The sequence below is a fragment of the Ipomoea nil genome, unplaced genomic scaffold, assembly GCF_001879475.1.
Source record: "Ipomoea nil cultivar Tokyo-kokei standard unplaced genomic scaffold, Asagao_1.1 scaffold1361, whole genome shotgun sequence".
In the NCBI taxonomy this organism is placed as follows: Eukaryota; Viridiplantae; Streptophyta; class Magnoliopsida; order Solanales; family Convolvulaceae; genus Ipomoea; species Ipomoea nil.
This window is the reverse complement of record NW_017617789.1, coordinates 657289-680597: the sequence shown is the minus strand read 5'-3', so window position 1 is coordinate 680597 and position 23309 is coordinate 657289. Positions and strand designations below refer to the sequence as shown.

Genomic DNA, 23309 nt, shown 5'->3' with positions numbered 1-23309 from the left:
TGCTTCATATAACCCCTCAAATAATGGAGAATCCCTTGACGGCCTCCCAGTGTTGCTTCCTGGTTTTAAGGGTAAAACAAAAGACAACGCGAAAGTAAGAGAAGATTTGAAACTCTTTTGTAAGAGATTGAAAAGAGTTAGAAAAAAACCTTGCCACAAGTAAATATCCAAAAACATGTTATTCATTAGACAATAAGCAGAAATAAGTGTTATGTGAATGAGTGAAAATCTGAAATTCCCGGTAGTTATGTGTCAAATATGGGAAGGTGCGTAGATATGAGCAAACACATGCTATTTGGAATGAAGAGTCATGATTGTCATGTTTTCATGCAAAGGTTGATGTCCATTGCATTTCGAAAGATGTCGCCAACCAAGGTTTAAGAAGCAGTAACTGAATTAAGCATTTTCTTAAAAACCTTAACTGCAAGAGTCATTAAAGTTGAAGAAATGACAAGATTAGGTTATGAAATTTCAATAATTCTATGTAAATTGGAGAACATATTTGTTCCGGAATTTGTTGTCTCAATGGAGCATCTGTCAATACATTTGCCATATTAGGCTAGGATTGCTGGTCCTGTACAATATTTCGTCGTGTAAAAAAATATGACAAGTCGATAAACGACGGAATAGATTCCGTCGCAAAACGTGATTCGCGACAGAATTTTACTCTAAATTTCGCAGTGATTCATAATTTTTCTTGTAGTGGGATATGAGAGTAGTGCTAAATAGATATGAGATAGGTACGAATAATATCCTATTGAATTTTAGATAGTCCTATAGATAATCTGGCTCGAGTTCGAGACTCGAGGCACTATCATTATTATGCATTAAATAAATAAATAAACAAGTGCCTTATCATGGCAAAAAAATTATGAAAACACAAAACATAAAAAGCAGCCCATCCATGACGAAAAAGTGGATAAGATACAAAAATGGACTGCTCTCATCCACCCACTCAATAACTTAATTTCTCAAAGTTTTTCAAGAAAATTAAACATCATCTAGCTTTTAGCAGGAAGGAAATGGCTGGTTCAGAAACACTGTCACTGGTCTCTAAAATTCCAGTGCCTAAACTCGGGTCTCCAAAACCTGAAAGATTATGTCAAGTGAAGCATAGGGTGTTCATGAATGGTAACATAAAACCATTTTCTTTGAATCTTGGAAGAAAACATGAAGGTAAGAGACCAAGAAAGCTGCATGCTGGGTTTGCAGAGATTGAGCCAGACCTTAATGAAGATCCTGTTGACCAGTTTAGGACTAATGGCATTGCCGCAGTATGTTTATTTACAATATTTGTTGTCTTTGAAGTAAATTAAATTAAATGTGGTCTTATTATTATACACATAAACAGTTCATAGTATAGAAATTGAGCTTTATTTGTTGATGGTTGCAGGAAGATTTTGTGTATGGGAAGTATGATGATCATCATACATACTATGAAGCTGAAGATATAAAAGGTAAACATCTACTTTAATGAGGCTTACTTTAATTTTCTACTGAAACTGAAACCTATCTTGCCTGCCCACACAAAAGGTGAAATTTTCTTGCCCTACATCCCGACCCGACAGGATATAGTTAATGAGTAAATGATGGTGAATCAATGGCCCATTTGGTTAGAGTATCTGTTCTTAGTGCCCACAAAGAACCCACTACATTAGGTAAAACTCTCACACGTACTGTGATTGTCAGGACTCGATCATTTGTGTCTCCTTGAACTCGAACATTTATCTTAAAGTGTGACTTTCATTTCAAGGAGATATATAGGATGTCAGTATTGAAATCTTTGTTTTGGGTTAAGTTGTTTGGGAAATATATGTTACAAGCAAATTATGTTGTGCAACCGTGTGCACCATACATGGTGCACACGGTTGCAAAAACGACGTCGTTTTGACTAAAAACGCGCGTCACACTTAAAAGAAAAAAAATCAGGTTCGATTCCCGATAATAGCATTTTTGTGTGCATAATTTGAATCATATATCTACAATGAATGAACTAAATATCCACAATGAATGAACTAAATATCCACAGTGAATGAATAATTGAAAATCCAGAATGAATGAACTAAATATCCAGAATGAATGAACCAAAAATCCAGAATGAATGAACAACATAATGATGTTGAGGGGAATCGAAACTGAACTTTTTTTTTTTAAATGGGACGCGCGTTTTTAGTCAAAACAACGTCGTTTTGCATGGTGCACACGGTTGCACAACATAACTATTGGGTGCAATGTTTGTGATCTGAAATGTATTATGGACCGGGATATCTAGGATCGCGTCACATGCCTAGAAGCTTAAGAATGAAAATGAAGCTTTTCTGGAGTGCTTCTTCTGCCTAATCTTTCCTTTCAAAATTATCAATTTTCAAAGTCACTCTTCTTCAAATACATAGTAGCTATTTATACATAATAATATAAGACTACCAACTACCTAAGTGTCTATAACTATCTAAGAAAATGGCTGTCCCACAACAACAACAACAACAACAACAATAATAATAATAATAATAATTGTAACAACACTATGGTTGTAACAAAATGTGTTACAGGTGGTTTTTGGGAAACCCTCTCAGCAGAGTATAATTCGATTGGACCACCAACTGGCTTTCAAGGTACCAATATAATAGCTATCTTCTGATCTATCTACCAAATTCATGTGAGAAAAATGGTGGAAAGTTCACATATATCTTTATTCACCTGCCTGTGTGTGCTGGTTTGGAGTAGGTTTTATAGCATGGATGTTTCTTCCTGCAATTGCAGCAGGGATGTATTTCAATGTTCCGGTATGTATAAGCACAACTCCTCAGATCAATATATATATATTTCAATGCAAATTTTGGAATATAATGTGTGGCTAAAACAAATATATATGCAGGGAGAGTATTTGTATATTGGAGCAGGTGTGTTCACAATAATCTTCTGCATCATTGAAATGGACAAACCCAGTGAGGCACACAACTTTGAGCCACAGATTTACAGCATGGAGAGAGGGGCGAGGGAGAAGTTAATATCAGATTACAACACCATGGACATCTGGGATTTCAATGAGAAGTATGGAGACCTCTGGGATTTCACTGTCACAACAACTGCAGATGACATCATGAAGAGATAGATGAACCAAATTATATGATATGATATGATGATGTTTCTTTGGAAATTAATGTATGTAGCTCCAAGAAGTTGCAGATGATATATATGATGTTGGAGCAGTCATAGCAAGGCTATGAAGAAGAGTTCCATGTTGAAAACAATATAATAATCTCACAATTATACCTATAAAATGTAGAAAATCACAAGCTTTTCTTTTATATTTGTCAACCCAAACTTCATTACATTATACTAAGTTTTTGATGGGAGTGTATGATTGTATGCTAAGAAGCTTGTAAGACAATTTACGACTTTGATACTCATTCCTGATATCTAAATCTATGAACCAAACACATCCTTAGTTTGTATCCCATTCCATGTAGCTGAAAGTTTGAGAAACTAGAAAACCAAAATTAGAGAATTGAAAAAGTGGGAAATGAAAAACTTGTTTACTAAAATCAATTCTTTCATTTTTTAAAGGGAAAATTGTAAAAAATGCCCCTTTATAATATGTCAATTATCAATGTTACCCTTAAATTATGAGTGGTGTAAATGTTGCCCCTCAATTATCAAAATGGTGCACATATAGCCCCTCCTGTAACGGACATATGGTTCCCCACCGTTGTCTATCGCTGATACTTCGAATCGAGAGAGGGAAAAAACAACTAAATTACATATTTGATCCGACTTAACAGTGTCGTACACTAACGGAAAACCACATGTCCGTTACGGGAGGGGCTATATGTGCACCGTTTTGATAATTGAGGGCCAACATTTACACCACTCATAATTCAGGGGTGACATTGATAATTGGCATATTATAGAGGGGCATTTTTTATAATTTTTTATTTTTTAAATTCTCCTCATTCTCCAACTTTATATGCAATTTTGGAGAAGTCCATTTCAAACTTCTCAAATGAATAAATGGAGAAATATGAGTGAACATTGCTGCATTCCAAGATGTCACTAGTTTGAATTCTTGTGAGCACTCTCTTTTTTTGCTTTTTCTTTTTCCCTTCTCCTTAGCACACAATAATTCCTTATGCTCACAGTTGTGTTATTATAATATTATTATTTTTATTTTCCTTTCTCCTTTTCACTTTGCACAACAACAACAACAACAAAGACATCACCACCACCACCGTTATAGAAATGTACAAATGGTATATTGAGTAATTGTGTTTTGCGCATTTTGTATTGTAATCAAACTATGTACTAAAATAGTTGAAATAGTTGTAATTTATTTAATAATATTTATTATCAACTTTTGTTACCTTTTGTACATTTAGTATTAGTATATTAATTTTTTTTTAGCATTCAAAAAAAAAATATTAATTTTTTTTTAATTTAAAAATTAAATTTATTAAAAAAATGGGAAATGAAAAATTAGAGAAATGGAGATTAAAAATTAAAAAATTAGAAAAATGATAAAGGAAAAATAAAGAAATGAAATAAAGGATCCGTAAAGCTCCATAAATTAAGGAGCCTTTTTGACGTTGCATTTGGTTTGGAAGAGGAGCATTGCTCCTCTAAGCTCAAATGCTCCTCTTCTAAGGAATTTCAATGTGGGATCAATCTCATCACATCATCACCCTTAGGTTTTTTTGTTTTTTTTTTTTTTAAAAAAAAAATTACATATGATTTTGTTTTGTTTTGGATTATTATTATTATTATTATTATTATTATTACTATTATTATTATTATTATTATTATTATTATTAGGAATAAGGTCAAATAAGCTACTGAACTGCACACGAGAATGCAATTAGGTCACTGAGCCTAAAAAACCTACAATTGAGTCCCTAAACTAACCAATTTCATTCAATTTGTCTATTTTTTAAGTTTCTCAAGTTGCTAACAAGTTACCCTTCCATCTAAGATTCTTATGTGGCATTTTAAAAAAAAATAATTTATTTTTAAATTAGTTTTTTTAATGTTTAATAAATAAAAACTAAAATAATTTATTTTTAAATTAGTCTTTTAATGCTTAATAAATAAAAACTAAAATAATTTGTTTTTTTTTTAAATAAAATAATTTGTATTTGTTTAAAATTCACAAATCACCAATACAAATTAATTATTTTAAAATTCAAAAATCACCAAATTACAATAGTTTCGATTAAATAATTTGTTAATTGTTTTATTTGTTCCTGGCCACGATACAGTAATTGAATTATACTCCGTATTATACATTTGGCAGTAATTAAATTATTTTAATACTATACATTAGCAGTACTATTGTTAGATGGAAAAAGTAAAATATATTACGCATATCTAATTTGAAGGTGGCTGTGATGAAGTCTGCGAGAAGTCTTATTAATCTCTTTGACCTAAACAAGGAATCTGATTGTTTAATAGGAAACAAATTAGTAAATTAAATTATTTCAGTTTTTATTTATTAAACATTAAAAAAACTAATTTAAAAATAAACTATTTTTAAAAAAATGCCATATATGCATCCTATGTGGAGGGTAACCTGTTAGCAACTTGAGAAACCTGAAAAATTGGACAAACTGAATAAAATTGGTTAGTTTAGGGACCCAATTGTAGATTTTTTAGGTTCAGTAGCCTAATTGCATTCTCGTGTGCAGTTTAGTGGCCTATTTAATTTGACCATTATTCCTTATTTTTATTACTACTACTACTGTTGTTGTTGTTATTTTAAATTGTAATTTTTTTATTAGATAATAATAATAATATGAACGTCATTTTACATATTAACCATTAATCTAAAAAATTAATTTTACCAAATATTTTTTCACAAACTGCTGATACAATCTGCTAGTCAAATAAACCCGCTAACACAATCTGCAATCTAATATCTACTAACCGCTATCAAAAACACGAGCAAGCAACTTGGAAGTTTGGTTGAAATAAATGATGGAGAAGAGGTGACATATTGGACAACATTTGATAACGCGTCTAATATATCGCTATGTACGTGTGAAATACTCAAGTGCAGACCTGGAATTATTATGCATACAATGGAAATACTACTGGCTGTATAGTAGTTTTGACTATATATCTATTTGGTTACCACTCCAATACAGCATAACCCAACATCATATCCCATCTGGTAGTGGATGTTAATTAACTTCAACTCATGCTGCGCTCAACACTACCATATGAATTGAACTTGAATTGTCACAATTATTAATTATATTGCAAGTGCAATGTATTTCAGAGGGATGAAAAAAAAACCAGCGAGCTGAGCTAGAAATGGTCATATGATTATTTTTCTGTCAACTTTGGTATGTATGAGATTTAATGTCCCGTGACGTTTGGTCTGTAGTTTGGATCAACCTCTGCCTGTAGTCTAGGTCTAAGAAACGTAGTCAAGACTTCAGGCTGGAAATTAGTATCAGATCTGTTCATATCATGACCTTGACTTTCTGTGCCTCACTGCTCCACTCTCTTTGCCAATTGCCATCATTCACACAAATGACTAAGGCTTTGTTTGACAGAGCTTATTTAAGAACTTATAGTTTATTTTAAGTTATTAATAAGCGCGCTATAAGTTCTGTTTTCAAAATAAGCTCGTAGTTTAAAATAAGAGTTTATTTTAAAACGCGAGGTAGCGTTTCAAAATAAGCTAGTAGCTTTCTAACTTTTTTTTTTTCCATATTTGTTCTCATTATTTTAAAGAAAATGACATTCTTTACCCTTCCCAGTTAAAATCTTTTTCTCTTCTCCTTTATTCCTAACTTTCACCGCAACAACAACAACAACAACAATATAATAATAATAATAATAATAATAATAATAATAATAATAATAATTATTATTATTATTATTATTATTATTATTATTATTATTATTATTATTATGAGATGAAGGAGATTCGCAATAAAATTGCTACTTCATTATGGAACGCTAGATCATGATTATGCTAATAATTTTATTTTAAAATGTTAATTTTTTTGAAGACAAAATGTTAAAGTTTAATAGGTAAGCAAACTAATTTAAATTTTATGAAGATGTCCTTTTTAGTCTTTTTACATTTATCAGCTTATCAAAAAGCTACTTTTACCAAGCACTTTCAAACATAACAGCTCTTCGGTTTTTAGCTCCTAGCTTATAGCTTTTCAATTTTTCAGCTTTCAGCTATTTTTTCAGCTAGGTTTGCCAGACATAGCTTAAACTTATCCTTATATCTACAAGGTGGTCATATTTTCACATTATTAAATGAATTAATTTCACTTTTGGTCTCACGACTTTTGAAATTCTATCACTTTTAGTGCACAATTTTAAAAAAATTTTTAATATAATTTTGATGCCTTTGTTATATTTATCAGTTTTGGTCATTTTGGCCAAATTGACGGCGAAATGTTGCCAGATTTTATATTTTAGATGTAAAGATCTTCAATATCTAAATAAAAACCATTGTAAACTCATATTTTTGAGTGCTTGATCGATGAGAATAATGAGAAAGACGGGCAGAAATTAGACACAAATCTATGAGATTTATAGCGTCGAAGATTGGCAAACCCTTCTTTTTCTCTTAATATGAATTTTCTTTTGTTTAGATATTTAAGATCTTTCCTTGTGATGATGATTTTGCCCCTAAAAATATAAAATTTCGCAACATTTCACTATCAATTTGGTCGGAAGGACCAAAACATATAAATATAACAAAGTTATGCACTAAAATTGAAAAAAAAAAATTAAAGTTGTGCACCAAAAATAATAAGATCCCAAAAGTTGTGGGACCAAATTAAACGTGAAATTAATTCTTATTTTTATTTTTTTTAAAACAAATTAATTCTTATTAAATTTGTGATTATTTCATTATTTTTCTCTTTAATCCTATAATTCCAACTCAATTTTAAAAGTAAGTCTGAATTTCAATCTCTCTATAATTTCAACAAACTTTTAATAATACTAATGATTTAAAAAGATAGAAAACAAGTACTAAAGCTGCAAAATTGCATCTATTATACTTGTTTGTAATAACAAAACAATTTTAAAAAATAAAATTGATTTGGCCTTGCAAGTGCCCCATCACAGGGTTGGGGCAGCCTAATACTACATATGCATGTAATTTAATTTTAGAAAAAGAGTCAAATACGCCTTAAACTTTATCTGAAAATGTAATTAAGTTCTTAAACTTTTAAAAAGTACAATTAATCACTCAAACTTGTTAAAATGAGTCAAATAAATTTGATTTAGCATTAAGATGAAACAGAGAGAGTATTCAAATAATTTTTTTCCACCAATTATTACACTTAGCTTGTAGCATGTGATATATATGATGGGTCATATTTATTTTATTTTCGTTAACAATTTATAAATTAAATAAGTTTATTATGAGTAAATTATATAATGCTTTGTTATAAACAGATACTACATTGTAATAGAGTGAGTACCATTCAAAAAAATATAATGCTTTGTTCATATTTAGGATTTAATTTTTTTTTAATCTACCATATAATAGTATATTCAAAGATGACAGCTATTTTGGTAACCACTCCCTCCTGCAAATGAAAACATTGGAAAAGGGGAGAAGAATGAAAACATTGGAACACTTATTTTTCAAAGTCATCCAATCCTATGTTTCAAGTCAACCACTAATCAAAATGAAACACGACCATACCTCTTTATTGTTTGCACCTAACTTCTTTATCACTTCCACATTTTCTTCTCATATTATTTTGCTTTCAGATTACTGACACTTCAACACTGAACTATTTTTAGTCTCAAATAATGATGTCTTGTGTGCATGTGTGTGCTTTATCAGATGATATTTATTATTAAAATTTGTATTTTGCTTATGTACTAATTAATAATTCTAGCAATTAGATTTGCAAATAGCAAAACAGATACTATCAAAATCCCATGTCAATATAATTTTACCACCAAAAATATAAATCAATATATATACGGAGTAGAATTTAAGATAATTATATTTTAGTTAATAATCAACATGAAAAAAGAATAAGAAAAAAGTTTGGAGCAACCATAGTAAATACATTAACTATTTATAATGTTCAAAGTATGGAGCAGACGTAATACATACAAAAAAATAATGTGCCACCTTACTCTTTTTAAGTCACGTTTACAGAGTTTTTTGATAAGGTTACGTTAAATCTTCATTTATAGAATTATATTAGCAATTCACTTACTAATTGATTTAAGATGTTAGATGGATAAAATGTGAGTTTGAATTACGTGTTAGGACTATATTTAATTTGTTGGATTCTAATGTGACCAAAAAATTTATGTAACATCATTTTCATCTTGTGGAATTCTAGTGTAGAATTGCAAGGACTTCCTCATTGAGGTTTTTTCCAAATTTTTGTCTCTCTTTATTGGCCTATTGGACATGTGATTTAGGGCTTAAGTTTAGTCTATTATAAGTTAGGACATCTAATATATAAAAATAAAATTAAAAGGAAAAATTCAAAATGAATTTTTATTATTGTTGGTTGATATGTTTTAAGACCAGACAACCAGTCCAAACTCCAAACATGTGAGGCTACCCAGTAACCATGTTCTTACTGCTGTCCATTGGTGTCAAACAATTTGCAGAAACTAACATAAATAACCAACCCCCCAAGTTTTCTCTGTGTTATGGTTGACCAATTCAAGACTTCTTTTATGTGGGACCCAGACGTTATCTTGATCATTTACGAAAGCGTCTAGATCTGGGAATCTGGGCATCCTAATTAATTTTTTAACCTCTCAGTATTCCATATTTTTTTTGAATGCTACTAGCTCTATTACAATGTAGTATCTGTTCATATACTTTCTCAACCTATTGAAACACAAAGAGATAACACCTCCACTATGACTCAGTATTCCATATACTTACATAATTTTAACTAATTTAAACCAAATATATTAAGGTGACACTTGTGGGAGACACTTTCATAGACAATTATTATGTCATGGACTTAGATGCACCTTGCAAGGTGGACCCGGGTCTAAAACGGTATGGTTTTACTTCAAAACGACGACGTCTAAATTTTAAAAAAAAAAATTAATTAATTCCTTCCTTGTCGTTTGTTTGCAAAATCCGTTCATCTATGACTCTATATTCATCATTTTTGAACTCTATATTCACTCTTTTAGAATTGAATATTCACAATTTTAGATCTATTACAAAATTACATAACTCAATATTCAGAAGTGCATAACTATATATTCACAATTTTTGAACTCTATATTCACAACTACGGAACTCTATATTCAACCGTATAACACAATTTTTGAATCTATATTCACAATTTATGAAGTCTATATTCACACAAATATATATATATATATATATATATATATATATATATATATATATATATATATATATATATATATATATATATATCGACACTGTTATTCCAGACGTGCGTTTTGGACCTAGGTTCACAACAAAATTTGTCTTTCATAGATCCTTATTTGTAAGACGAATCGGATCAGAATGAAAATGTAATACTTATATTGAAAAAAATAACAATACTAGTTAGAAATAAATTATTTGTTACTTATAAGAAAAATCTTAATACTTTAAAAAAAATTATTAGTTTTAAATCAAATTTTAATACCATGATTATTTCTGCCATATGATTTATAGAGCATTACATGAGATATTATTTACCTATGCCAAGAATTGTGAAGACTTTGGAAAGTCAACATTTTTTCAATGATGCCCTAAAGCCACCATTAAAAAATCCTCCCCTTTTTATATTCCACTCCTCCAAAAACCAAAAACCATAGAAATTTCATTTTTTTTTATATGCAACGTCCCCAATAGTCCAATACCAAACAAAAATGAAAATCTCATACAACCCCATAGCTGCATTTCTAATCTTCTTCTTCTTCTTCTTCTTCAATCTTAGCCAACACTATGCCCAAGCCCAACCAAACACCACCGGCTATGCCTGCAATATCAACCAGAGCTATCCCTGCAAAACCTACGCTTTTTACACCGCCACCGCCCCCAATTTCCTCGACCTGGCCGCCATAGGAGACCTCTTCTCCGTCAGCCGCCGCATGATCGCAGAAGCCAGCAATATCTCCGCCGCAAACGCCACCCTCCAAGCCAACCAATCCCTCTTTATCCCCATCTCCTGTTCCTGCAACACCGTTAACTCCACTTTCGGTAGCATCTCCTATGCCCCTCTCGACCACACCATAGTTCCCGGCGACACTTTCTACAGAGTGTCCACCCTGGAATACGGAGACCTCACCAGCTTCCAATCCGCCATCGTCGTCAATCCCACGGCGGTGGTCACCGATCTTCAGCCCGGCGACCATATAACTTTCCCGATCTTCTGCAAGTGCCCCAATTCCACGGACTTGCAGAACCGGAGGAATCTCCTCATCACCTACCCGGTCCAGGTTTCCGACACCCCCGCGACAATCGCCGCAAAGTTCGGCACGACAACGCAGTCTTTGATCGATGTGAACGGGAACAACATAGGACCCAACTCCACCATTTTCGTGCCGGTGTCGCGGCTTCCGAACATCACGCAGCCCGCAACTTCCGCTCCGGCGCCGCCGCCGCCGCCTGCGGTGTCGCAGGTTGTACGGAACAGAGACAGGAAGGGCGCGGTTATAGCGCTGGCGATTCTGTTGGGGGTTTGCGTGGCTTTGCTGGTTGGGGTAATCGGGTTCTGGGTTTACAGGGAGAAGAAGAGGGAGAAGGAGAGGGGGAAGTACGCGGATGTGGCGACTAAGGAGAGTGAATTTGGGAAGAATAAGGAATCGTCGGTGGTTAAGGATATGGAAGTGAATCTGATGGCGGATGTTTCGGATTGTTTGGATAAGTATAAAGTGTACACGATGGAGCAGCTTTGGGAAGCCACCGATGGGTTTAACGATAACTGCTTGATTCAAGGGTCGGTGTACAAAGGCTCCATTGACGGCGATATGCTCGCAATCAAGAAGCTCAAATGGAATGCCCGTGAAGAACTCAAGATCCTTCAAAAGGTAAACTTTATACTTCAATTTTTTCACCCTCCTATTATATAATTAAGAGTAAATTTTAGTAAGTCCGCACGAACTCAGCTCAGGCGTTAAATAGACAATATTTGAAAGAACAAATAAAAGTTTGAACTCCGATAATAGTAGTGTCGAAATTATTTCTAAAGTTAGCATATTCATTAAACATTTAACATGTAATTTACATTATCTCAAATGCTCTATTGGGTCGAGGTATGAAGAATACTTGGAATTGAGAATTTAACATTTAAAAAAGAGTAAAATTTCACTCAAGATTCTCCGAATTTGAAACATGTCATTGGTCCCTGGATGGGTGGGACAGGGAGCAGGGTCATGTTCTCAGGCCTGCACCTGCACCCGATTCTATATCTTGTTGTCTAGCGAGAATAGAGAATTACGGAGTATTTCATTCCCCTTTTTTATGAAATTTTTGTTGAAATTCAATTCTCTCAAATGTCTGGTCATCAGAATTCAATTTTATGACCGCATATTTAGAATGGTAACAAAAATATCATCACACTACATATTAGTTAGTCTAAATTGTCATTGTTCCATATATATATGATCACTATATGATATATATATATATATATATATATATATATATATATATATTTATATAAAGAGCTTGCATTATTATCAATATTACATATATAATTGGATACCCAATTCAATGATTCAATGTATGAATCATGCTTTATTCTTTTAAATTTATTTGTCACATTCTTGAATAACAAGAATGACGGCTATTACAATTTTTTTAAAATGATTTTTTTTTTATAATTGAAATAATAATTTTATTTTCATTACTTATTAAAATGTTACCGTTGGTTTTCATTTAAAATAGTTTGTATTCTTATTTCACACTATTTGGTGTACTTGAATTTTTTATTTAAAATAAATGTTTTAAATTGTATTCAAAATAAAATAAAACTTAACAACCTTTTTGGGAGGATTTATATTTATGGTCTCCAATAATATTTTTAATGTTTAACCGGTAACCCAAGATAAAAAGTGGGAACCCTTTATAGAGAGAGAAATGATTTATAAAAAGAATTAATTAAGTGTAATAATTAATTGTTAATTATTGATAAAACAATGGTTGGCTAGGTTTAGCAAGTGATCTGTCTTTTTCTTCTAGCTAGCTTTCTAGGCATGAGAGGTACTCCGTATTTAAATAAATACAATATTTAATTCTTCATTTCATCATGCCACATTGCCACTAGTCCACTGCTTTGAAATTTATTATACACAAAAATATTATTAAATTCATTTCTTTATGTCAAAATTATTGTATCTATTCACTGCTTTTCCCTTTCCAATTTATTTATTCTTCTATATATTTCAGTTTTTGTCCTTTAGTGTAATTCTAGTTTCTTTAAATATTTTTTTTCCAGTGTGACGTGTTAGGATTATAACTAGAAGTTTCCTGTGCTATGCAAATTCTTGATCATTCAAAAATATTAGTGAAAAAATAACAATAGTTGTTACTATCTCCACCTCATATTCACTATTCCTTTTGAATTAGATTGAAATAAAAGTTAAATTGACTCCTATTTTTTGAAAAAAATAGTATTTGTTTGCGACTTCTATATTTGAGAAGAGTTTAGATGTTTGGGGTAAGAGAAGAGTTTAGATGAGAATATGTTTTCATGTAAAAAGTTAGAGCTGATATGATTCATTCATATGAATATATAAAGTGTGGGTTACTGAAAATAAGAAAAAAATGTGAGGTCATTTTTATAAATATTAAAAATTTCAGTAATTGTAATTATAAAATTGATGGGCAGTTGATAAATACAAAAATTCACAATCACTATTTGTATGTGCACTGAGTAAATATCATTTTTCTTTGTATAATAACTTGTAAATCACATAGGAGAAGTAAATTACACTAAAAAAATTGTGCAACCTTATTCAATTCGAGTGATGTTGGGGTGCCTTTTCTTTAGAGATTTAAAAGACAATAAATAAATTATAATATGTGTCTTCACAATTCATAAATTTTCCCACTAGCTAAATAGATAAACTAGATTAGCTATGTGTGGGATTTTATAATGATATCATATTATATCAATCACCTAACGTTCTAGCATATTTGCATAAAAAATGATGATTGGAATTGGTTCAATAATTTCTCTCATCATTTCATCAATGCATGCATGATGGCTTTGGCTGGATCTGCTATGCATAGAATCCCTCTCCCAACACAAAAAATAAAAATAAAAATAAAAACTAGAGATTCTTAACTAAGACCTAGACAAATATATGATTCTAGAGTAACCTGCATGTTAAGTTACTTAAGAACATAAATTTGTAATCACAAAGTTACGAGTTTCAATATCAACTTTATAAGTTATGGCCACTCACTTATAGATAATAATCTATATTGGTTTACTTCCTTATTCTTGTGGAGCTAAGATCATAAATTCAGATTATTTGATATATTGACTATAGATTTCCCTAATCACTCCAATATATGATTCCTAACTAAGACCTAGACAAGTATATGATTCTAGAGTAACCTGCGAAGTTAGTTAAGGATATAATTAAACTTGTAACCATAAGGTTAGGAGTTTCAATCTCAACTTTATAAGTTAGTCAGTTATAAATAATCTATACTGATTTGCTTCCTTATTCTTTTAATTTAGAGCTAAGATTATAAACCAAGTTTAACATATGACTACAGATTTTCTCGTCACCCCAAATATACGATTCCAAATATAATTTGCAGGTAAACCATGGGAGTTTGGTGAAGCTGGAGGGGTTCTGTATAGACCCAAAGGAAGCCAATTGCTATCTGGTGTACGAGTACGTGGAGAACGGCTCACTCCATTCATGGCTGCACGGCGGCGACCGGAGCGAGAAACTGAGCTGGAAAACCCGGCTGAGCATCGCCACCGACGTAGCCAACGGCCTCCAATACATCCACGAGCACACCCGCCCCCGCGTCATCCACAAGGACATCAAGTCCAGCAACATCCTCCTCGACGCCGCCATGCGCGCCAAGATCGCCAACTTCGGCCTCGCCAAGTCCGGCTGCAACGCCATCACCATGCACATCGTGGGCACCCAGGGCTACATCTCCCCGGAATACCTCGCCGACGGCGTCGTCTCCACCAAGATGGACGTCTTCGCCTTCGGCGTCGTCCTGCTGGAGCTCATCACCGGCCAGGAGGCCATGGACGCCGACGGGAGGGCGCTGTGGGGTAAAGCCCTCGCCGGCCCCGGCGCCGCCAAGGGGAGCGAGGAGAGGAAAGCGGCGCAGGTGAGGGAGTGGATGGATCCGTGTCTCGCTAGGGAATCTTGCTCCATGGAGAGCGTTAGTAATGTGATGGCGGTTGCGGTTGCGTGCTTGAATAAAGATCCTTCCAAACGCCCGACCATGGTGGATATTGTGTACGCTTTGTCGAAGAGTAATGATTTGTTCTTCGATGTCTCCGATGACGGGTTGTCGTCGGGACCTGTGACGGCCAGATAAGATGATGATGAAGAAGACGACGCACCAGATCAGAGTTCCCGGCCTATATACATATAGCCAATGTATGTATTAAAATCTTAAAATAATTTTTGAGTTTTGGAAACATGTAATATGAGCTGAGGTTTTGTTAGTTTTTGGTGAAGATTGACAGGTGGCAAATGCATAATAATCAATTTATATGTAAAGTAAATAAGAAAAAAAAATGTTATGACATTCTCAAGATCGACCTAGCTAAGAATAATCACTACTATAAATAAAATGGAGGGTCATATATTTCTATAAATGACAATGTTATTTAGTTCTCAATATTTATTTTAATTTAATTATATTGTGATAATAAAATTTGTTTATATTTGTTTGTTGTCCATAGTCAATTTTCATGGTTGCAAAAATCGCGCCTAGGCGGCTGCCGGCCGCTGCGAGGAAGGCCAGAATTGGCCTCCTCCGTGGCTGCCCAGTTCGGCGAGTTTTTTCTATTTTTTTTTAAATTTTTTAAATTTTTTTTTTTGCGTGGTAAAGTTTGAAAAGTTTAGGAGGCATAACTTTTGGCTCGGTTGTCTGTTTTGGGCAATTTTTTTTTTTAAATCGCGTATTTTTTAGAGATCTATCCACCGCAAACGCCAAAGGCGGTTTGGTCCACTAATTTCTAAAAAAAATGCTTCTTTTGCCCTTAATTTTAGTTTTTTTTTATGTATTTAGACGGTTTAAACAATCTTTTGAACACTTTTACAACCACTTACTTAAATAGTTTGTAAGAAATAACTATGGAAACCTTATGTGTTATTACTAAATTTTAAAAAAATTTAATTTTTAACTAAAAAAATAAAATAAAATAAAAAATCGGCGCCTAACGCTTTTTGCAACATTTTCAATTTTATCGCAAATAAAAACGAATGAATTTACTTATTATTAGAACACAATATGAATCAACATCATTTAAATAAAGAATGTATCAATTAATACTCATCTTTTTTTTTTTTTTTTTTTTTTTTTTTTGTAAATAGAATGATAGTTATACTTTTACTTTTTACAAAAATGTTACAACCCCTTTGTATTTATAGTAATAATTACCATTTTTTTTTTTTTGACATTAGAATGTATGTTTTTGTGTAGGAATGATATATATATTATATATCACAAACTATATCCAATGTGAAAAGTTAGGATGACATATATCAATTTTAGAGATAGTCTTATGTGTTAATAATATTGGTTAAACCTATTACTCCGTATATTTAGTATTATCACTAGGGATGACCATTGTCCCTAAACTTGACAGAAAATTCAATTCCTTGCTTTGACAATGATAAGGAACGGGAAAATTTTGAGAAATAGGGATGGGAATATGAACATAGACGACAACATGGATTACTCTATAATTTTTTTTAGTGTTAGGAGACATTTTTCTGCTTCCTATATATTTAAATAAATAAATTGTATATATAGACCCTTAAACACAACCCTATTCTTTTAGATATATTCTCATTGTTTTGTTTTTTGTTTTTTGTTTTTTAAATAATTAAGTGTTGGTGTTGACCGTGAAATTTAAAGAGAAATGAGAAAGATGGAAAAAATTTGAGAAAGAGGCGTTATGTTCTTTTATTTTTCTTTGTAAAATAATTTAATGTTAATTAAATTTTTTTCTTTTTCATAATTGGAGATTATTTGTCTACGAATAATCTTTGTAAGGGTACAAATTGGGAAGAGATTTATTTTCTTGGTGGAGACGGGGCAAGGAGTGTGGTTAGGGAGGAAATTTGGTAGCAGAGATAGCCGAACAGAGATATACCTTGCATATTCTTTACCTTGTGATCATCTCTAATTAGAGCATTCTTTTGCACAATATTTAAGAAGCCAAGTAGGAGAGGGAGGGAGGAGAGAAATGAAGAAAAAACACAAGGGGAAAAAAAAAAAAAAAGAGAACAACATTCTGACACAAAAGAAATGCCTTCTCTATCTCTTCTCTTATTGAATTTCACAAAAAATCTTACCTTGCATGAGATCAAAATGCCTTCTCTCTCATTCTCTATTATCCACCTCACCTTGGGCCGTAAAAAAAAACTAACATTCTAAATACCTTGTATGATTAGGTATGTCATAAATAATTGTACTTGATAATGTTAGAGAAAAAGAAATCAATTTTAATGTGAGTTATTATGATTTTGAGAGTTATCATCATTGGTCGGTCGGTAAAAAATGAAGAAGGAACATCGATAAGAAACTTTACGAGCCCTTATGCAAATGTCCAAATTTTAGTACAAATGCTAAAACAATCATTCAAGCCAATCTGGTATATAAATCCAAAAATGCACAACGTACAAAAGGGACAGCCTCCCTATCCTCAAAAAGTGTAAATTGCAATATATATTAGAGCAAACCTATTACTGATTTTTTGCTGTTTTTTTTAAGGTTTTTTAATTTTTTTTTTTTTTTGCTAGTGTAGGAAGTGGTTTTTAGTTGGGTTTTTTTCTTTCTTTTTCTTGTAATTGTGAGTCCCGCAAGAGAGAAAAATAGAGGAAAGATACTGCATTTATGCATGTTTGGTACATATCTCGTGTCTAGTCGGACGCGTTAAACTGTACTTTTCTTTTTAATATTTTGTTTTCAGATTTTGTTTTTGTTTTTTGTTTTTCACTCTTCTCTCTTCTTTACCTTTCTTAAGTTACCTGCAAAAACCAAGAAAAAATCAAAACAAATGAGGTTGCTCTTAGTTGTTCAAAAGCGTAATCACTTGCTTACGATTTGGGAATTAATCTTTTAAATTGTAATTTTACAATTCATCAGTTACATATAATCTTGGTCTCATTACAAATTGATTAATTGAATTACATGTATAAATTTATCTGCGTTCAACGTTTTTCTCTGATGAAAAAAATAAAAGGTACAATTAAAATATTGACTACAATTTTTTTGTTTTGAACTTCGGTAACATGCTATGCTACATCGTAGTAATTCTGGGAAGCGAGAATTTGTTGGACACATGTTTGGAGAATCTAATCTTGAAATATAGCGCTAACTACTACACAAGTATAAGAAAATAACATTATTTTTTACTACTAATTGTAACTTTTAGCATAGTGATAAACAATTGATCCTCATAGAATTATTGTGCTTTTGTAATTTTTTTAAAAAAGAATCTTTACATTGTGCAATATGTGCATCACTTGGCTCTTGAGTTGAATGAAAGTAGCTCTATCAAATGGGAAATAAAAAGAAAAAGAAAGAGAAGATGGGGAATATAAGGATTTGGAGGAATAAAGGGGTGGAAGTGAGATTAGAGAAAAGTTTGAGGAGTGCAGGAGAAAAAAACATTCTGCGAAAATCATGTCGCTTTTTAAAAGCAGACCACAGGGCACGAAAGACAAACACGGACATTCCCATTTCAGCCTAACCTTCGAAGCCTCAACTCTCTCCTTTCTCTCGCTATCCCTCTCCGTCTTCTCGCCGGAAAAACTTAGGGGCTTCCCGGAGGCGCTCTGACATGGCGAACAACCCGCCGGAGGGGTATGCCGGGGGTGACGACTTCCTCGAGCAGATACTCGCCATCCCTTCCTACGCCGGCCTCTCCGTCACCGACGTCGGCGGCGCTTCTTCCGACACCGCTTCCACCATCTCCCAGCTCAGCTCCGCCGCTGGCGGCCTCCAGCAGCAGCTGTTTCCGCTCGGGTTGAGCTTGGATAACGGCCGAGATGACGTCAGCGACACCGGAGGCTTTGCTGTGAAGCCTGTAAGCCTGGCGACAGTGGTCGTAATTCGTGGAATTTGAAATGAAAAATCGAGTCTTTTTTTTGGGTCCTGAAATTTGTGATTTTTTTCTTGTTTGTTTGCAGGAAAGAGAAGCAGTGAACTTGGGGAATTTGTATTCAGGGCTGGAACATTTGCAGCCTCATACTGTTCGCCATACTGTTCCGGCAGTTCATCAAGTCCAGGTTAAATAATCAATAATCCCTGGATTTTCTTTGAAATTTTTGTTGAGAAGTTGCTTATATAATGTTAAATTAGCTACTGGGTATCTTTCTAGGCATGTTTGTTAATGATTGTATTCATTTGTGTGAGAGCATATATTCTTGTGGCTTAAAGTTGGCTCCTGAAAATCAAGAAGGACAGAAAAGGTTGTCTGCTTTTAGTTTAATTTGAGTTAGTTGTTGATTACAGTTTGGTGGTTTCTTGCTCTTGAGAACTGTGGAATTTGAACCATTTGTCTATAAAGGATGTCATAGATCTGAATCATAAAGAAGAGTTTGATAGCGTTTATGTTTCATACATCTTCTGATTCACTGATTTTCATTGCTTGAGAGAGTGATAGTTTCTTGTTTGTGCTTTGCCACATATAATTGATCGTTCTTGATTCTTAAAGTTTTGAACTTTTCTAAATCTATCACTTGAATTCTCGTGGACATCTTTTCCATTTTATCAAATAAAACCTTAACAGAAGCTATATATCAATTTTATGTTATGATATTCTTTTAAGATGCTAACTTCTCTAGTTTCATTTCAGCCTTTTCAAGGCCAACCAACACCGAGCACAGCGGTTACTGTCCCACACCCACCAGCTATCCGACCTAGGGTTCGAGCACGAAGAGGACAGGCCACAGATCCTCACAGTATTGCTGAGAGGGTAATATTATTTATACAAACATGCTATATGGATAGGTTTGAATAGCGATTTTAGTTATATATTGAAATGATTTACACCTCGTTTCCAGTTACGAAGAGAGAGAATATCGGAAAGAATAAAAGCTCTGCAGGAACTTGTTCCCAGCTGTAACAAGGTTAGTACTTTTTGTTTGTCACTTGCTAATACGTGAAGAACCAGAACTTAAATTAACTCGTTTTAGTCAGTGTGGTAGTGAAAGTTCGAAACTTTTTCTTGCCAGACAGATAGGGCTGCAATGCTGGATGAGATTCTGGATTATGTGAAGTTCCTGCGTCTTCAAGTTAAGGTAACGTGATATTATACCACAGATATCCGAACTAATTCTGTAGTTATGAAGTCACTCTAGGGTGATTGGAAGCTCTTAAGATAGTATATGTTTGTAGTGATCAGTTGATTAAATATCGGAACAAGTCACAAGTGTAGATCCTCCAAACTAGTCAATTGGTTGAGCAAATATATATTGAAATTATTTTAAGCACTAGCCGAACCTTTTGGGTGACGAGGAAAACTCGTAACCACTACCTAAGGATGTGCATTGGGTAAATCCCGTCTTGTGACCCTAGCCGGCAAAGGACTACAAGGAGGTACACCAGCCTAGGTTGTCCATAGCTGACCAGCTCAAACCAAGAAGGCCAATAGGCCGCTCTCTCTGGCCCCCGGGCTGCCGGGAGTTGAATTTGTAACTTTGACCCATGAGACCCACCGGTCTATCTTTGTTTAATAAAGCAAACAATTTCTTATTTTTTAGCACTATTCTTGCAATATGTTTTTGGGAAAAAAGATGGAACTCTCTTTTCATTTTGACTTGAAATTTTTTGGTTTTACCAAAGATTCCATCTTTCTCGGAGTTCGATAAACATTAGGACTAGGAGTTCATCTTTTTGGGAGATTCTTATTACTTTCTTGTGACATTTACCACTTGAAAGATAACCGAAACCTTTCCCATAACATTGGAGACATCCTACAAATTGATTCTTGTCCTGTTAACCATAACACTGGAGACATCCTATGAATTGATTCTTGTCCTGTTAACCAAACTTCATCTAATAGACTCATACCTTTTACTGTTCATTCCTTGGAATTGCCGACATCTATCCTATTGATCTCAACTCTGCTAATACTTCTCGTTTGACTTGTTAAAGGTACTGAGCATGAGTAGGTTGGGTGGAGCTAGTGCGGTGGCACAACTTGTTGCAGACATTCCACTGGAGTCTGTTGAGGTGATTGAATTCCCCGTTTTTCATCGTTTTATTATAATGATAACTTGTGTTGATCCCCTTCACCTATACCGCTATATTTTACAATATATCCAGGGTGAAAGTGGCGAAAACCGAGCTAACCAGCATGTTTGGGAGAAGTGGTCAAACGCTGAGACAGAAAGGGAGGTAGCTAAGCTGATGGAAGAAGACGTCGGGGCAGCTATGCAGTACCTCCAGTCGAAATCGCTGTGCATCATGCCGATATCGCTTGCTGCACTCATCTACCCGACTCACCAATCGGATGACTCCTCGGCCATAAAGCCCGAACCATCTGCCCCGTCTTAGACCCCATACCCGTTGCACGTGCCTAAGCGAGCTCCTAATGGCCCCCCCGTGTCCCGTTCCCCTTTATATCTCTTATCGTCATCACTTCCATTCCATGGCAGTGCAAATCAAAGTCAGATGCCACAATTTTGCTTTTTAGCACAGCCATTGGGCACTTTTGTCAAACAAGGTATGATGTCACAGCTTGAAGAAGAAAGGCAGAAAAGCACTTAATATCCATTATTAACATGCTCAAAAAGAGGTGAGCATATTATTCAAACTTATCATCTATCATTCTCTACTACTCAGCCTTTCCTTTTAGTTTTTTTTTTTTTAATTTTGTGGGATGGTGGGGACATTTTGTTTTGTATGATGACATTATAAAAGCAGTGAGTGGTAGGTGTAAGTAAGTAAAATTGTATTTTAAGTTTAATCTGTTGGAATGGATGATGCAAGTGGAATTTGTACCATGTTGCTTCTTGTCTGTCTGTCTTCCTGTCTCTGATGTGGTCTGTACTCAATTCAAGGTGGACTTTGCCGCAATTCTTTGCATATTTTCCACTTCCCACTTATGATTAGAATTAGATCATGAGAAGGGACTTGGACTCCACTCCAATTATCTTTTGTTTTGTTTTGTTTTGTTTTGTTTTTGTTTTTTTTTTTTTGTTTTGTTTTTGTTTTTGTTTTTTTGTTTTTTTTTAATTCTCTCCCAACTCGAGTTACTATTGGACCTAATTTAGAGCATTTTGAACCGGCACATTAACACTAAAGAGAATTTGCCCTCTACTTTTCTTATCCTTTTTTTTTTTTTTTTTTTTTTTTTTTTTATGCTATATTGTTACTTGCATTTTGCTCGCACGGGCTTTGTTCACTGGTTTAGTAGGCAATATTTAAGAGACGAGATTAAAGTTCAAACCTCGACAATGTGCGCACCAGCATTTAACTTTGTCCATTGAGTCCTTGAGGTTTGGGATTCAACTTGATGGCGATATTGGACATGGGCTGAAGGCTTATTGGGCTAGCGTTGTTGGGCCGCAGATGGATCAAGGGAAATGTGGGGTGCCAAATGGAGGTGGGTTGCCGACAGAGGTGGTCGGTGGCCGACGATCGAGGGTGGTCGCCAGCTGGGGCGCTGGCCCTAGCCAGCGACGACGCGTGGCTGGGCGCGACCCCAATGCCCACTTGCGTGGGGACGGCACGCGATGTCGTGCCCAACGCGGTTGGCGCGCGCCCTCGCGCGTGGGCCATATGCGACGCGGGGGTGGGTCGGTCTATGTGCGAACGCTCCAGGGGTGGTGTGTCGGTGTAATAGGCGCATGGGGGACGTGGCGAGTGTGGTGGGGCAACGTGAGACATGTGGCGTCGATAGAGGAGTGTTGATGCCAGTCGTACACATGGACGGTGCAAGGTGTGGGGGTCAGGCTATAAATAGGGTGCCTGGACTCCTGGCATGGAGCAAGCACAGAGACACGATAGTCACACTAGTCTAGTGGTCTTGGTCTCAAACTCTCAACTATTTCAGTTAGGTTCGATTCTTCAATAGTAGCATTGTTAGCTATAGCCCACCTTCTGGGCCTCACTTTATATTTGGGCCTGTACCTCGAGCTTTGTACGCATTGTT

The 23309-nt window shown here is 34.3% G+C and overlaps 3 protein-coding genes across 3 annotated transcripts; all 3 read left to right on the top strand.

Annotated features, from left to right (window-relative positions):
* Window positions 1-921: 921 nt before the first annotated feature.
* LOC109185746 (photosynthetic NDH subunit of subcomplex B 5, chloroplastic) lies at window positions 922-3375 on the top strand. The gene is made up of 5 exons (XM_019335700.1): window positions 922-1274; window positions 1394-1457; window positions 2550-2612; window positions 2725-2783; window positions 2876-3375. Exons 1-5 carry the CDS (start codon window positions 1023-1025, stop codon window positions 3110-3112), a joined length of 675 nt encoding a protein of 224 aa, XP_019191245.1. The 5' UTR covers window positions 922-1022; the 3' UTR covers window positions 3113-3375.
* Window positions 3376-10755: 7380 nt separating this feature from the next.
* LOC109185860 (serine/threonine receptor-like kinase NFP) lies at window positions 10756-15732 on the top strand. The gene is made up of 2 exons (XM_019335816.1): window positions 10756-12015; window positions 14762-15732. The coding sequence occupies exons 1-2, from the start codon at window positions 10855-10857 to the stop codon at window positions 15506-15508; spliced, it is 1908 nt and encodes a 635-aa protein (XP_019191361.1). The 5' UTR covers window positions 10756-10854; the 3' UTR covers window positions 15509-15732.
* Window positions 15733-18852: 3120 nt separating this feature from the next.
* Window positions 18853-22227, top strand: LOC109185861 (transcription factor UNE12-like). The gene is made up of 7 exons (XM_019335818.1): window positions 18853-19235; window positions 19339-19437; window positions 20007-20126; window positions 20215-20280; window positions 20386-20451; window positions 21308-21385; window positions 21479-22227. The coding sequence occupies exons 1-7, from the start codon at window positions 18990-18992 to the stop codon at window positions 21707-21709; spliced, it is 906 nt and encodes a 301-aa protein (XP_019191363.1). The 5' UTR covers window positions 18853-18989; the 3' UTR covers window positions 21710-22227.
* Window positions 22228-23309: the final 1082 nt, after the last annotated feature.

What these genes read in the sequence shown, in the direction of transcription:
- LOC109185746 (XM_019335700.1), top strand. Translation starts at nt 1,023, where the DNA reads ATGGCTGGTTCAGAAACACTGTCACTGGTCTCTAAAATTCCAGTGCCT. An exon ending in GGACTAATGGCATTGCCGCA is followed by an intron (nt 1,275 to 1,393) that starts GTATGTTTATTT and finishes TGATGGTTGCAG; the next exon opens with GAAGATTTTGTGTATGGGAA. An exon ending in GGATGTATTTCAATGTTCCG is followed by an intron (nt 2,784 to 2,875) that starts GTATGTATAAGC and finishes ATATATATGCAG; the next exon opens with GGAGAGTATTTGTATATTGG.
- LOC109185860 (XM_019335816.1), top strand. Translation starts at nt 10,855, where the DNA reads ATGAAAATCTCATACAACCCCATAGCTGCATTTCTAATCTTCTTCTTC. An exon ending in AACTCAAGATCCTTCAAAAG is followed by an intron (nt 12,016 to 14,761) that starts GTAAACTTTATA and finishes TATAATTTGCAG; the next exon opens with GTAAACCATGGGAGTTTGGT.
- LOC109185861 (XM_019335818.1), top strand. Translation starts at nt 18,990, where the DNA reads ATGGCGAACAACCCGCCGGAGGGGTATGCCGGGGGTGACGACTTCCTC. An exon ending in CTCACAGTATTGCTGAGAGG is followed by an intron (nt 20,127 to 20,214) that starts GTAATATTATTT and finishes CCTCGTTTCCAG; the next exon opens with TTACGAAGAGAGAGAATATC. An exon ending in TTGTTCCCAGCTGTAACAAG is followed by an intron (nt 20,281 to 20,385) that starts GTTAGTACTTTT and finishes TTTTCTTGCCAG; the next exon opens with ACAGATAGGGCTGCAATGCT.